The sequence below is a fragment of the Mus pahari genome, chromosome 4 (assembly GCF_900095145.1).
Source record: "Mus pahari chromosome 4, PAHARI_EIJ_v1.1, whole genome shotgun sequence".
Lineage (NCBI taxonomy): Eukaryota > Metazoa > Chordata > Mammalia > Rodentia > Muridae > Mus > Mus pahari.
Window position 1 is genome coordinate 99084929 of NC_034593.1, and position 14335 is coordinate 99099263.

Here is a 14335-nt window from a genome sequence, read left to right on the forward strand (position 1 = left end):
AGTTTTATTTACAAAATTTGCAGTGATTATACGATTAAACGGCTGTGATTTTTTTTAATTCAGAGAATAAATTGACCTATAGTAGTATGTAGGATAATTTCTGTTTTCACTGGGCACAGATATTTCTAGTCCTATCTGAAATTGCTATTTCCCATGTCCACATCTTTCTCCTTCCTCTACTGCTTACTTCTCTTCTGCTTCTCTCTCTCTTACTTTCTCCTCTCCTCTCCTTTCTCCCCACCCCCATCCCTCTCCTCAGAGTGACAAGTCTGACCACAGTGGGAGCTATGTTTGTGGCGTGTGCTTTTGCTTTTGCTTCCCACTGTTCTTTTCTTCCATTAATTTGTTTAGTCACTTTACATCCCATTCACTGCCCTCCCATCCTACTTCCCCCATCACACAATCCCTCCTACCATGCATCTCTCCCCTTCTCTTCTGAAAGGGTGGAGGACCACTTCCCCGTCCCCTCCCTGGGTATCCCACCACCCTGGCACATCAAGTTTCTGTAGGGTTAGATTCATCCTCTTCCAGCCCAGTTAGAGGAACAGGATAGGCAACAGCTTTAGAAACAGCCTCTGCTTCAGTTGTTGGGAGACCCACATGAAGACCAAGTTGCACATCTGCTATATACATATGTGCGGGGAGCCTAGGTCCAGCCTGTGTATCTGTGTATGCTCTTTGACTGGTGGTTCAGTTTCTGAGAGAGAGAGAGAGAGAGAGAGAGAGAGAGAGAGAGAGAGAGAGAGACCCAAGCATCCAGGTAGTTGACTCTGTTGGTCTTTCTGTGGATTTCGTATCCCCTTTGGTTCTCTCAATCCTTCCTGAAACTCTTTTATAAGACTCCCAAGCTCTGTTCACTGTTTAGCTGTGGTCTCTGCATCTGTTTCAGTAGGCTGCAGGTGGAGCCTCTCAGAGGTCAGTTCTGCTAGGCTCCTGTCTGCAAGCATAATGGAATATCATTAATAGTGTCAGGGATTGGTGCCTACCCATGGCATGAGTCTCAAGTTGGGCCAGTTGTTGGTTGTCCAGTACAAAAAAACAGTTTCTGTTCCATTTTGTCCCTGCTTTTCTTTCACAATATTTTCTTTTCTAAGGACCTTGTAAAAGTTCATCGGAGCTTAATGCAAGAGATTCACGATTCCATTGTAAATAAAGATGACCAGAACTTGTATCAAGTTTTTATTAACTACAAGGAAAGGTAATTTTTACATTTAAACATAGGTCGGTATTGATTTCTAAAAGTAGAAATATGTATTTCTTTTGTTTATTAAAATAGGCCAGATAGAAATTTGTACAATTCATCTCACAAAAGTAATTTGAGCTTTGTATGTTAATAATAATAATAATAATAATAATAATAATAATAATAATATACTGGAGAGATGTCTAGGAGTTCAGAGTGCTGGCTGCTCTTATAGAAGTTCATTTTCCAGTACTCACATGTCAGCTTACAACTATCTTTACCTCTAGGTGCAGGTGATCTAATGTTCTCTATGACTTCTAGGGACCTAATATATATGTGGTGTGTGTGTGTGTGTGTGTGTGTGTGTGTGTTAGGTGCATCCTAAATATATAAATATATATTATTATATATTTAATATAAATATGTAACATATATATGTGCATGTAAACAAATACTTATACATGAAAAATAAAAGTTTTAAATGCATACTAAATATAGCAGTTAGACTTTTTGCATGGCAGAGCTCCAGACCAATATGAGACACATATACAAACATACCCAATTGCACACATACATCCACACATATAAACACAGACACAGATAGACACAAATGCACACATATACACAAATAAAGATACAAACACACATAAGCACAATGCAAATACACATGTACAATATATACATATAGATACACACAAATACACACACACATAGACACAAATGCACCATAAATAATCACATATATATGCACATATATATGTGTATATATATTATGTATATATATACACATACACGAATACATACATACACACACAGACACAGACACACACACACACACACATATATACACATAGATACACAAAGAAGCATAAAAACAAACACAACTACAGAGAGAGAGAGACAGAGAGACAGAGAGAGAGACAGAGACAGACAGACAGACAGACAGACAGACTGATGGACAGAGAGACCAATCTATCTTTCCTCTAACATGGAATTTATTTATTTATTCCCCCTTATTTATTTTTTTAGCCTAAGATATATTTCTCTCTCATTTTAAATCAAGCAACATAATTCCTAGCGCTAAGAAGTGGCTAATGAATTGCTTTGTGTCAACTCTTAGATAAATATTAACAGTTTATTAGAACTTTTAGCCAGTGGAGAGATAAAAGGAACAGCAAAGCTAATAGTCTCTTTGCAAAATATCTGTAATGTAGAGATGTCCTTGGTGAGTGGGCTCAGATTCTGTGCAGTGGGAGTTATCTTCCATCCAAAGTGCTCGAGCCTCTCTTTCCACCTCTCAGATGATGTATGTTCCTTAATTAAATGCAGAAAGGAGTAGAAGGTTTATTAATGAGTGGCGTTCTGGTGATTGTAATAAAATTGTAGTAGAAAATATAACTGTCTTGAGGATTAGTAAACAGTAAAAAGTTTATCTCTAATAAAAGCTTAAAGAATTTTTTAATTTAAAAAATTGATATATATATATATATATATATATATATATATATATATATATATATATATTCAAATAACATTAACAGTCATTAATCCCTATTGTAAAATATGTCTTGGATGAAATATGCATGGGATCAATCTTATGCCTATTTGCAACCAAAATGGTCTTTTAGTTGCTGTCAATGTGAGTGGCCCTCACTCTTCATGTAGTGTGTGTTAGGAAGAGTCTTGGGCCTGGTGAGAATGCTCAGGCATGGAGAACATTTGATGCCTTTGCAGAGGACCCAGGTTCATTTCTCAGCAAAGCCCATTACAGCAGCCAGCAAGTTCAGTTCCTGGGACCCTAGCACCTATGTAGATGTGTATACACACACACACACACACACACACACACACACACACACACACACACACACACACACACACGCACACATACAACACAAACACACACATCCATTAAATTAATCTTAAAAACCCTACTAGTGTTTTAGTAGCCCCTGACTGTGGCTTTAAAGACCTGGGCATTTCCTCTTTCTCCCTCTGCTCATTTCTTTCAAGCTTACATGTTTCTCGTCTTCCTTTCAGATTGGTTATTTATGGACAGTACTGCAGTGGCGTGGAGTCAGCCATCTCCAACCTAGACTACATCTCTAAGACAAAAGAAGATGTCAAACTGAAATTAGAGGTGCCTGTTCATTTTTATTATTTGTTTAATGCTTAAAGATTACCTCAAGAATGCAACAACACATTTCCTCATGTGTGCCAAATATGACTCATTCCAGTTTTTTTTAAAAAAAATATCTCAAAAGCTAGCCAACTTAGTGAAAGCTATGGTGGTAATGGCAGTGGGGCAGACCTAGCTTTGTGGGGTGGGTTTATCACATCATCTCCTTAGGCCCTCTTTACTGTGCTTTATATTCTAGTAACTCTTTCATTCTGTAGTTGAAAAGACTGGATGCAGGGATACCATGGGTAAGTTATCTCGGGTCACCTAGGTAGTGAGAGGTTCAGAATAGATAGGGTTCTCTCTGTCTCTGTCTGTCTCTGTCTGTCTCTGTCTGTCTGTCTGTCTGTCTGTCTGTATGTATGTATGTATGTATGTATTTCAAGTGTTTGCACAGCATAAGACATTTGCACATGTATACAATGTATAGGTATTGTGCATAAGAAAGAAGAGTAGATAGACAGATACAAATGTAAAACCAGTCCAATGTGCTGTGTGAGTATAAGGAGGCCCTCTGATTAGGTTGGACCAGTCCTGTCACTGGAAGGTATGGAAAGATATAGTACACCCGGAGGTTTATGATAAATTGTGGTTTGGGAGGTGAGAATGGCGATACACCTCTACAATCCCAGCACTTACAGGGCCTGGGCAGGAGGATTGCAAGTTTGAGGTCAGCCTGGTCCACACACAGACACAGATACACCCAGATACCCCACCATCTATCTATCTATAGATGGATATGTGTATCTCAAGACCCTGTCTCAACCCTTCTCACCCCCAAAGTCATAATTTATGTATATTAATTATAATCCATAAGCATTTAGATATTTAAAGAACTGAAAAATGCTGGGTATATAAATGAATTAGTATCTTAGGGATATTTTTATTTTGTTGCCTGTTCAGTAACTCCTTTATCCTTTTCTTTGCTCAGTTCATCCTTGAAGTCAGACAATGGAAACGAGGAGAAAGCCTTCAAGTCGTAGCTCTCCCTTGTTTTGGTACAGCAGGCATGATTTCACCACCTCTATCTCCCACAGAGACACATTATTGCTTAGGAGGCTTGCACAATAGCAGGGCACCGAGTATTTTATAGTGTCCCTTGATGATGGTGACCTTATATCTAGAGACAGTTTAGTCACCACTAAATGATGTCCTTAAAGTATCATTAGCAGCAAGGGTTAACGCTCCTCGTAAGTGTAGAGGTCTAGGCTACCTTGACTCAAATTAGATGTGATGATAAAATAAAACTTTACAGCTCATGTCATTAGTTCAGAGCAGAACAGTAGTTAAAGCAGCTTTTTATCCCCTCCTTAAATGAAGGTGTAAAACTGTGGCTTGAGAGAGGAGCCAGCAGGTTGTCTGTCAGTCCTCTATGATTCTCAGCTCTGTTGAATGGCAGCTCTTCGCTCAGAATCAATGTCCAAGCTCTGCAGAGGACATCCATACCAGGACTGTACAGTCTGCCCATTTTCTGCCAGACTGGGGAGAGGAGAGACTTCAGGCTGAGTTGAAAAGACTGCAAGTGAGAGGCTGCAACTCAGCATGCTGCCTCTCGCTCGCTCATTCAGATGTCCCACTTCTGAACAGGGCCTGACTTGGGAGAATTTAATGAGAAAGTGTAACACGGGCACCCTGCAGGATGTTAGGAAAGCTGTCTTACTCTCGAAGCCTGTTCTTTCCATTTTCTTTCTTTGGTGCTTATTTTTGCTTTTCTTTTTCTGGTTGTTATTTTTCTTATGTGTGAGTCTATGTATGTAGTCTTTTCTGCTTTGGAATCAAGCTAACGTAGGGCATTGGGTAAGAGACTATCTTTTCTGGTGAGTCTGAGCTTAAACTCAGTAAGAGTCCTCTTGATTAGGATTGAGTTTGGGCCAAGAGTGTGGTGGATTATTTCAGAAGGATTTTTTATGTCCCGTATTTACTTTCAATGATAAAAATTTACAGAGTCTCCAGCTGCAATATAGCTGCTGATGATAACGTTTTTTTTTTTTTTTTCCTCTGAAATTGGAACTTCAACAAACTGATTTTCCCCACAATAACTTTAAGCCGGGATGGCCTACATTCCAGTGGACTGCAGAGTTCAAGAATTCTGTGATCCCAAGGAGGTTAAAATGCAGTGGAGAGAAAAGACCCAGTCATTGTAGTAATAATTTAATCTCCTAGTTGAAACTCATGGTCTGGAATGCCCTATAATCTGTGGCCACAGGAAATCAGTTGAACTTAAAGACTAGGGAGATAGCACAGTCACTCCAGAGCTTTCTATGCAAGCCCGAGGACCTCAGGTCAATCTCCCGAACTGACATAAAAAAGCTGGATGCGATGGTACGTGGTTATCATTGTACTTCTGGGAAGTGAAGGTGGAAAGATCTCACCCATCACTGAGATTTGCTGGCCAGCTGGTGTAGTCTACTGGCTCAGTAACAGGCCAGTAAGAGACCCGAAAAACAAGATGAATGTTCCAGCAAATAACACTTGCAATTGTCTTCTGGCATCCACACGCACATGTTCATCCGGGTACATGTAGGAACTCTATTGAATCAGTTAGCTTCCCAATGAACTTTGGTAATTAAGGCACACATAACTCATTAGCATGTTTGTTTCTAGCTCATTTTTCTCTAGATCTGTAGTCAAACATACTCATGATATCATCATGGTCATTAGTATTATTAATCTGGTAATGCCTTTGAATGTGTTAGAAATGCTAAGAGTGAACAAAGGAACAAATTCATGGCCCAAATATTATCTTAAGGAACATTATTTACCGAAGAAGCCTTTGGTCTGACACATGCAGTTGCTTAAGAATATTGAACTCCTGAGGTTTTTCTCTAGCAATGTTCTTTGACATTTTGGCATCTTTTGGATTAACACTGTTTATATGTTTCAGTCAGGGTTCTCTAGAGGAACAGAATTGATAGAATGAATCTATACCACGCTCCTGGTACTTAAACCTTTATTAGTCAGGGTTCTCTAGAACCTACCTAGAAACCTGTATAGGAAGGAGATTATTAAAGTGGCGTACAGAAGGTTGTCCAGCTAGTCGAATAGTAGCTGTCTACCAATGGAAAGTCCAAGAATCCAGTAGTTGTTTTATCTGTGGAGATAGATGTCTCAGTTGGTCTTCACTATATGCTCAAATCCCAAAGTAGGCTCTAATTCCAGTGAAGGAATGGAGTAGTCAGTAAGACAGGGCAATTAAGCAAAGAGGAAAGGCTTTCTATAGGTTTTGACCATGAGGGGTAGCCTAAATTAGAGGTGGGCCTTACCACCTCAAAAGATCAAGGCTAAAGATGAGTCTTCTCATCTCAAATTACTTAATAAAAAAAAATCCTTTATAGGTATACCTCGCTAGCAGTGACTTGCCTAAGTCATACAGTCAAGGATTCACATTTTAATACTTCACATTCAAATTATTTACTCCAAGGTCACAGCTACAATCAAAAGTGAAGAAGTCAATATTATTTTAAAGTGAATTTTTGTTTGTTTGTTTATTTGTGACAAAGTTTACTGGGTAGCCTCTAACTTATGTCAATCCTCCTGTGGTAGGCTCTTGGGTTCTAGAATTATAGACATGCACCACCATCCCCAGCTTACATTACCTTTTAAAAAGAGGATAAAGCTCGGGAGGCAGAGGCAGAGGCAGGCGGATTTCTGAGTTTGAGGCCAGCCTGGTCTACAGAGTGAGTTCCAGGACAGCCAGGGCTACACAGAGAAACCCTGTCTCAAAAACAAAACAAAACAATAAAAAAAGAGGATAAAGTATATAAAATATGAAGGTTTAAAATATTAATTGTGGTAGCAGGTTTATATTTTAGCATATTCAGCCAAATATTCCATTTGATTTAGTTAGAATGAGTATTTATAAGCACATAGGAGGTTGTCTGTTTTTTTTTTAAGAGGTTTAAGGGACATGTCTTTAGTTCAGAAGGTTATATTGGGGCAGATATTCTTTTCAATGATAATTAAGTGGCCACAAGGCAGACTTATACACAGACCAAACAAGGCAAGAAGGGAGGGAAGGAAGAAGAGGTAAAGAAAATGATGTTGGCTGGAATTCTTCCTCAAGCCCAGTAGAATGCCTTGGGAAGGCTGTGGTGGTTTTTTTCCTGGAGACTGGAACGAGTGTTTGGAGAGAATTGATGTGGCCAGAGCATGAGGCTGGAGGCGCCCAAATGACTTTAATGAGTCAGGGCCTGAGCTGTCTGATTCATAAGCCCGGGGGAATGTGGGAGGAGAACTCACAAGGAGAACTTGGGAGGGATTGGATGATGTGCTATAAAGCTAATCTTCAGTCATAATTCTGCTTGATTCATCTTATGGTTTGAAATACTATAAGGCATGCTTTACAAAAAAAACTGAAGCTACTTTATTGTTTGAATAGAAGTATTGCTGTGGAAAGGAACAAAGATACTCGTAAGGATTCTACTTTTGGGCTTTGCATTTTGTAGTGTTTTCTGACTTCCTTTGAGTAAACTAACAAAGGTTTGAAATCCATTGCCTTAGGAATGTTCAAAAAGAGCCAATAACGGGAAATTTACTCTGCGCGATTTGCTGGTAGTTCCTATGCAGCGCGTGCTGAAGTATCACCTCCTCCTTCAGGTCTGTACATTAACAACATGCTACCGTGCATTTCTTCATCCCACAGAACACTGACCGGCGGCAGCCTCGTGGAGAGTCTCCATATTATTATTAGAGCTAAGTGTGAAATGGCCGGGACAGTTAGGTGTTTTATTTTCCTTTTAGCAAAAATAAGTAAATAAAAAAATAAATAAAATAATTCTGTGTTTACTAAAAAGACACATTTTGTGTTCTTCATAAAGGATAGGAAAAAGATAAAGAATGAAAGAGGTACTGGTAAAAACGTGCCTTTGATGGCATGTTTTGGAGTTAGCGATAATCAATCGCTAGTGAGTCAATGAACCTGAGTGTGCTCCGATTACCCTCATTAGACCGTCTGCCGTTCCACAATAATTAAGAGAATATTGTATCATGGACTGTATTGCTTTTTCACTGCACTAGATGTAATAAGATGGCATCTATTGTGAGGGGATTCTTACTATAACACACAAAGTTTATGGTTTCCACGGTTAGTCCTCTAATGAGGGTGGAGAGTCTTATAAATTTAATTTGATAGCTATACCAGGAGGCTCATTAGTTCTGCTCCAAAGAAATGTCTCATTGTATTAGTCTGCGAACCCGGCTGATGCTTGTGGAATGTCATTTTAAAAAGATCTACTACCTGTACGTGAAATAGAATTTTGAGTCTTCTGTGCTTCGTACATCTTGTATATTAAATTTCTTGAACTGTAGCCATGCAATTATTCGTCATTTCTATTTTGGTTCTACTGAGAAATCAGAAAAATTCAAACCCTGATTATTTCTTAAAAATGCATTAAAACATTCATGAGACCTAAACTCAAAGCAACTTAATCAAATTGGATTTTATGAAAAAATAATAAGGGGCAACACAGGCAATCAGGTTTCGAGGCTTTGCGGAGCTAAAAACAGGTCCAAAATAAGATAATAATTTGTTTTGTTTCTTTGATGTCTTGAAGCACTGACTGAAGAATTTAGAAGGTTCAGATCAAGAGTTAGACTCTTAGGGTCCTTGTAAGACTTTGTGCAGACTCAAAACTAAGAAATACAATGGTAGTGTTTGAACCCTTCGCTTACCCTGCTTTCCCCCTCCTGTTGTTTTGTATTTTAGAATTCAAGACTATGTGTAATTCTACAATGTTTTTTTACAAATTAGGAAGCTCTATTTTTGGTACTATATGCGGATAAAAATTTTAGAGATTTTTTTTTTAACTTTTAAAGTATTTTAGAGCCCTTGTCTGGTGTCTAGACAAATTAACAGTTTGTAATTTTTCTCCTTACTAGTGCACTTTCATGATTTCTAAAGGACATCTCTTCTGAATGCTGGCTCATCTGAGGACAATGACAGAAAATTTAAAATATTTCTGACAGCCAGGGAGCTTGCATGGGTCTGACCTAGGCCCTCTGGATATGTGTTACAGTAGTGTAGCTCGGTCTTCTTGTGGGACTCCTAACTGTGGGGATTGGGATGTCTCTGACTCTTGCTTGCCTTGGGGACTTTTTCCCCCCTACTGGGTTGGCTCACCCAGCCTAAATACAAGGGGAGGTGCCTAGTCTTACTGTATCCTGTTATGCCTTGTTTAGATGATATCCATGGAGTGGGGGCTGCCCCTTTCTGAGGAGAAAAGAAGTGAATAGGGTTTGGGGTGTGGGTGTGGGTTGTGCTGAGGCATTGGGAGGAGGGAGGAGAAACTGTAGTCAGGATGGAATGTATGAGAGAATAAATTTTAAAATTAAAGTGTTTTATAGAGGAAGTTTTAGAAACTTTAAAAGTGACTTACTAGTTTGTTTAACAAAGTGAGAATAAAAATAAAATTTTGGTGGAGTTTAATATTTGGCAGTTTTTTCTTTTTGCAAGTCCTGTTTATAACAGGAAACTGTCAGGACTGGGGCCTTTAAAGAATTTTGAATGTATGTGTGTGTGTGTGTGTGTGTGTGTGTGTGTATACACATCAAACTGTGTTAGGAAGGCATTGTATGACGATGCTCACCATTGACATTTAACACAATGTGGTGGGTACACAGAAGACACACAAAGGCCTCAATAACTACACCTAAGTTTGCTGGATACCTGACTAAAGGCTTCATTTTCTCTTCTTAGAGGGGTGATTTGTGAAATGGGTTTTAAAGGGGTTACCATGAGTTCGCCATGTGAACAAGAGGAGAAACTTCCTAAAAAAACACCAACCCCCCCAAAAAACAAAAACAAAAGAAACCCGTCATGTCCTATGGGTTAAGTACAAATGTCTTGGAGAACTATAGATTATTTAAGTGTGGATAGAAAGTAGGTAGGGTGGAAGTTGAGAAAAAGCGATTGAGAGAAGTTTGCAGAGTCCAGATCCAGCACAGGACTACCAGGAGGTACTGGGTTACAGCCGACGCATTGGGGACGTTACAGAAGTCTAGTCAGGCTACAGACAAGATCTGACTTACGAGTTGAGAAGCCTGCTCACCATCAGGAGCATGGACAGATAACTAGAAAGAGAGACTCTGGGTCCAAAGTCTGAGCACTTAAGAATAAGCGTTCGAAAAATGGCAAGGAGCTGCTGCTGTTAGATAAACACCAGGATCATGCTCTCCAGGGCTGGATCAATAATATCAGCGAGGCATAGGGAATAGAAGGGAGGGCAGAGCCTGGGCACCATTCAGGTTCCGGCTTTAGCTGTTACACCAATGGGAATGGTGCCATTTAATCAAGCAACACCAGTTACCACCTCGTCCTGGGTGAGGTTGGAGTATGTTTGGGATGTATTAAATTTAGGGGACCCGTGAGACTATCATTTAGTTGGACACGTGAGTCTGGTATTGGGTGTGATATCTGGGTTGAACAGATATACGGCAGAGCGATGGCCTCATTAGGTGAAAGTTGGTGTGGCAGTGGTTGTGATTTGGAGACTATGCAAAATGATAATAAAAGGGTGGTCACGCGGGCGAGAACAATCCTCTAAAGAGATAGGAAGCTATGGGAGATGGAAGAGTACGCAGAAAATTAGGATTTATAAGCAAAATCGTAACAGCAGCAACTCACAAAGCATCCTCTTGTTCTTGAAATGGAGACATGGAATTGGGATAAACAGTCTTGGAGAAGCGGTTTGTGAGAGGGAATAGAAAGTGTCCCTTCATCCAGAGCTGAGGCCGTCAGCAAGATATCCAGGAAACAGCATGCTTATAATGGTGAGGGTAGAGTTCAGCTGAACAAAAAAGGAGTCCCCCAACATGAAAATTATCACCCTGTGGAGACTGATATTAGTGTCTTTTAAAGCTTTGGTTCGTTTGTTGCTTCAGTGTTAGTTTTGGATTTAGGGCGAGCGTTGCTAACCTGTGTCTTCCAAATAGGAGCTGGTCAAACACACCCATGACCCTATGGAGAAGGCGAACCTGAAGCTGGCTCTGGATGCAATGAAGGTGAGGCAGCTGCAGTGGGAACTTGCTGGTGTCTTGTATTGCTGTCCAGAAACAATGGGATCCACATGCTAGTGTGTATATGTGATACCCTTACCTGTTAACATTCACCCTTGTTATTGTGAGGCAAGCAAACTGATTTGCTGAAAAAGATATTTGTTATGTTGTTATTGTCTGCTTTGATGAGCCTGGGACTTCCTAGTACTTTCTATATAACCTAGACTGGCCTCAAACTGTGCCTCTCTTCCCGCGTCAGCATCTGAAATGGAATTCTTATATGGGTTTTAGGGCCAGACAAAGTGCCATAATTCCAAGAGGGATGGTAAAACCACTTTTGTATAGTTCGCTCACTTCTTAGCCTCCAGGAATGACTGCATAGAATGACTTTGTTCCACAGTCTTCTCGCTGTTTTGCATATAACTATTGACTTGAATGAGCTGAGGGTCACAGGTGACTTGAGGATTGCCAGTGTGGTTGATTTTCCCAAGACAAATCCTCTGTCAGGTTGCCCGTGGTGGGTTCTGTACAAGGGGATTTCACTTTGGGTTTTTGTTTCCAGTTAAACCTGAAAGTCAAAAAGCAGATAGATAGATAGATAGATAGATAGATAGATAGATAGATAGATAGATAGATAGATAGATAGATAGATAGACAAGAAGGAAGGAAGGGAGGAAGGAAGGAAGGAAGGAAGGAAGGAAGGAAGGAAGGAAGGAAGGAAGGAAGGAAGGAAGAGAAAGAAAGAAAGAAAGAAAGAAACAAAGGAAGGAAGGAAGGAAGAAAGAAAGAAAGAAAGAAAGAAAGAAAGAAAGAAAGAAAGAAAGAAAGAAAGAAAGAAAAAGAAACAAAGAAAGAAAGAAGCAAGCAGATGTGGTCTTATTGGGGAATGCACAAGTTCTACATTATGCTTTGTCAACTTGTCTCTGAGCTGTAACTGAAACAGAATCAAGTATTTGTTTCTGAAAGGAAATGACAGGGCATTATAGTTAGCTACCTGCTCTAGACCAGTCTTAGCATTGGCTCTGCTGGTCAGATGATCATAGTTCGAACGTCAAGACCATTAGTTGGTTGTTTATTGTGGCTAGAAAAGCAACACATTTTGTGTCCTTAAAGCAGTCATGTATAGATGGGTCCTATGAAAATCCAAGCTTCCCCTGAGAACACAGTTAAGAATTGCTATTTGCAGAGTTGTGTTCCTGTTGCAGATGCGTTAAAGAGGCTAAAGAAAAAAAAAGATAGAAAAAGCTTAGAAAATAGGAAAATGTGGATCACACAAAATAAAAATAGCCAGTTACAGTATGGGAGGATTAGCTAATGCTTTTGCTTTGCTTTTTTTTTTTTTTTTTTTTTTTTAAAAGTCATTTTTCAGTAGGTGAAGGCACGTGGAGGAGCAGGGCTGAAGGTCTCGTTGACTTGCTTCTGCCACCCTACTCTTCCCCTCTGCTTTGCTTATTCTCCTTTATTCACTCTGAAATTGAACTAGCCTTCTTGACTGAGCGCTCTTTGGAGCTAACAAGACATTAACTGGTTTCAAAAGGACAGGCTTGCTAGGGCTACCTGTAACTTTGTGTTCTGTTTTCCTTGCTGCTAATCCTTCAGCCCTGCCCTTCATGTCACCTGGGGAAAGATACACCTCTGTCAAGGGCAGCCATTAATGCTCCTGGAAGTTAGATTCTCCTGCCCTACTTTCCTTGGCGCTTTGCAGAGATTCCTTGGAATTCTTTTTGTTTTGTTTTATGTTTTATGTTTTTTTTTTTTTTTTCTTTTAAGGCAGCAGAATCCTTCTCCTCCTCAGGGGCGTGGTATGCGACAACTCTTCAGACTTCCCAGCTGCATACCCCACACTTGACAATTGGCTTTGAGACGCAGCTTTGATTGACTGAGTGTTGATTTTATTGTCATTGAGACATTATGGTGGTGACTTTCAACGCTGATGAAATTATTGATGTGTTTTTCTTTCAAAGCAGCTTGCATCTCTAATCTTCCTGTGCCTTCTTTCTGCACCCTTCTCTCCATTCTCTAGGACTTGGCACAATATGTGAATGAAGTAAAAAGAGATAATGAGACCCTTCGTGAAATTAAGCAGTTTCAGCTATCTATAGAGAATTTGGTATGTAATTATCCTCCGATCCAGCTTCCCCTCATCCCCAAATTTCAGGACATGCAAGAGCTGTTGTTGAAGAATAGACAGTTTACCTTCAACTCTTGGCTGTTAAATGTTGTCTTCTCCCCTCCCAATTGTGTCTGTCCTTCACACTCATGTGATGTCTTCTGTGACTTTGCCATTGTCCAGGTACCTCTGCTGTTTGCCTCTCTCACTCAGTCTCTTACTGCCTCCTCTCCCAAGGGTCCCAGAGAACAATACATTTCCAGTTTTGGTAGCATGGCTAGAGAAAGTCCTTCCAAGTCACTTGTCATCTTAACGGAGTCCAAAGAATGAAAAGCCAGAAGATCTATGGTATTAGTGATCCAGGCGATGCCTTAACAAGCAAAAAGTCCAGAGATGGGTAGGAAGCGGCGAAGCAAGGGTTGCTAGAAGTGGTGAGAACAGAAGGTGATGGGCTCTGAGGCCACAGGGGATGAAGAACTGCATCGCATATCCTTGTAGGCCAAGGGTCGGTTAGAGCTTTATTGTGACTGCAGTGGAGATCTAGGGCAGTCTCTATCTGTGAGTGTCCCAGTCTTGTTTATATTTCAAGAAGTCCCTTTAGAGAGGCAGCCAGGCAGCTATAGAAATGGTTTCCAGAGAGAATGGAGGGCTGGATTCGCCGGCAGGAAGTGCGTAGGGAGAATGGCTTTGAGGTATTTTTGGCAATGTGATTTCACTGCTGTGCTCTGAATGCCCCTGTGCGTTCCTTTCTTTTTCTATGTGCAGCCACCTCCCTGTTGCATGGTGTCATCACCTGGGTCCTTGACAATCCCTGTAACCACACATACACACACACACACACACACAGACTCATATACACACACACACAGAC

General features: G+C 40.2%; 1 protein-coding gene across 2 annotated transcripts in view; it reads left to right on the top strand.

Annotated features, from left to right (window-relative positions):
* The window catches only part of Vav3 (vav guanine nucleotide exchange factor 3), a 332901-nt gene that overhangs the window by 162440 nt on the left and 156126 nt on the right, over window positions 1–14335 (top strand). For both annotated transcript variants that reach the window (XM_021195490.1, XM_029537277.1), the window contains exons 8-12: window positions 1095–1198; window positions 3224–3323; window positions 7863–7958; window positions 11292–11360; window positions 13378–13464. In XM_021195490.1, the coding sequence (XP_021051149.1) occupies window positions 1095–1198; window positions 3224–3323; window positions 7863–7958; window positions 11292–11360; window positions 13378–13464 (456 nt within the window). The remainder of the gene's footprint in view (window positions 1–1094; window positions 1199–3223; window positions 3324–7862; window positions 7959–11291; window positions 11361–13377; window positions 13465–14335) is intronic.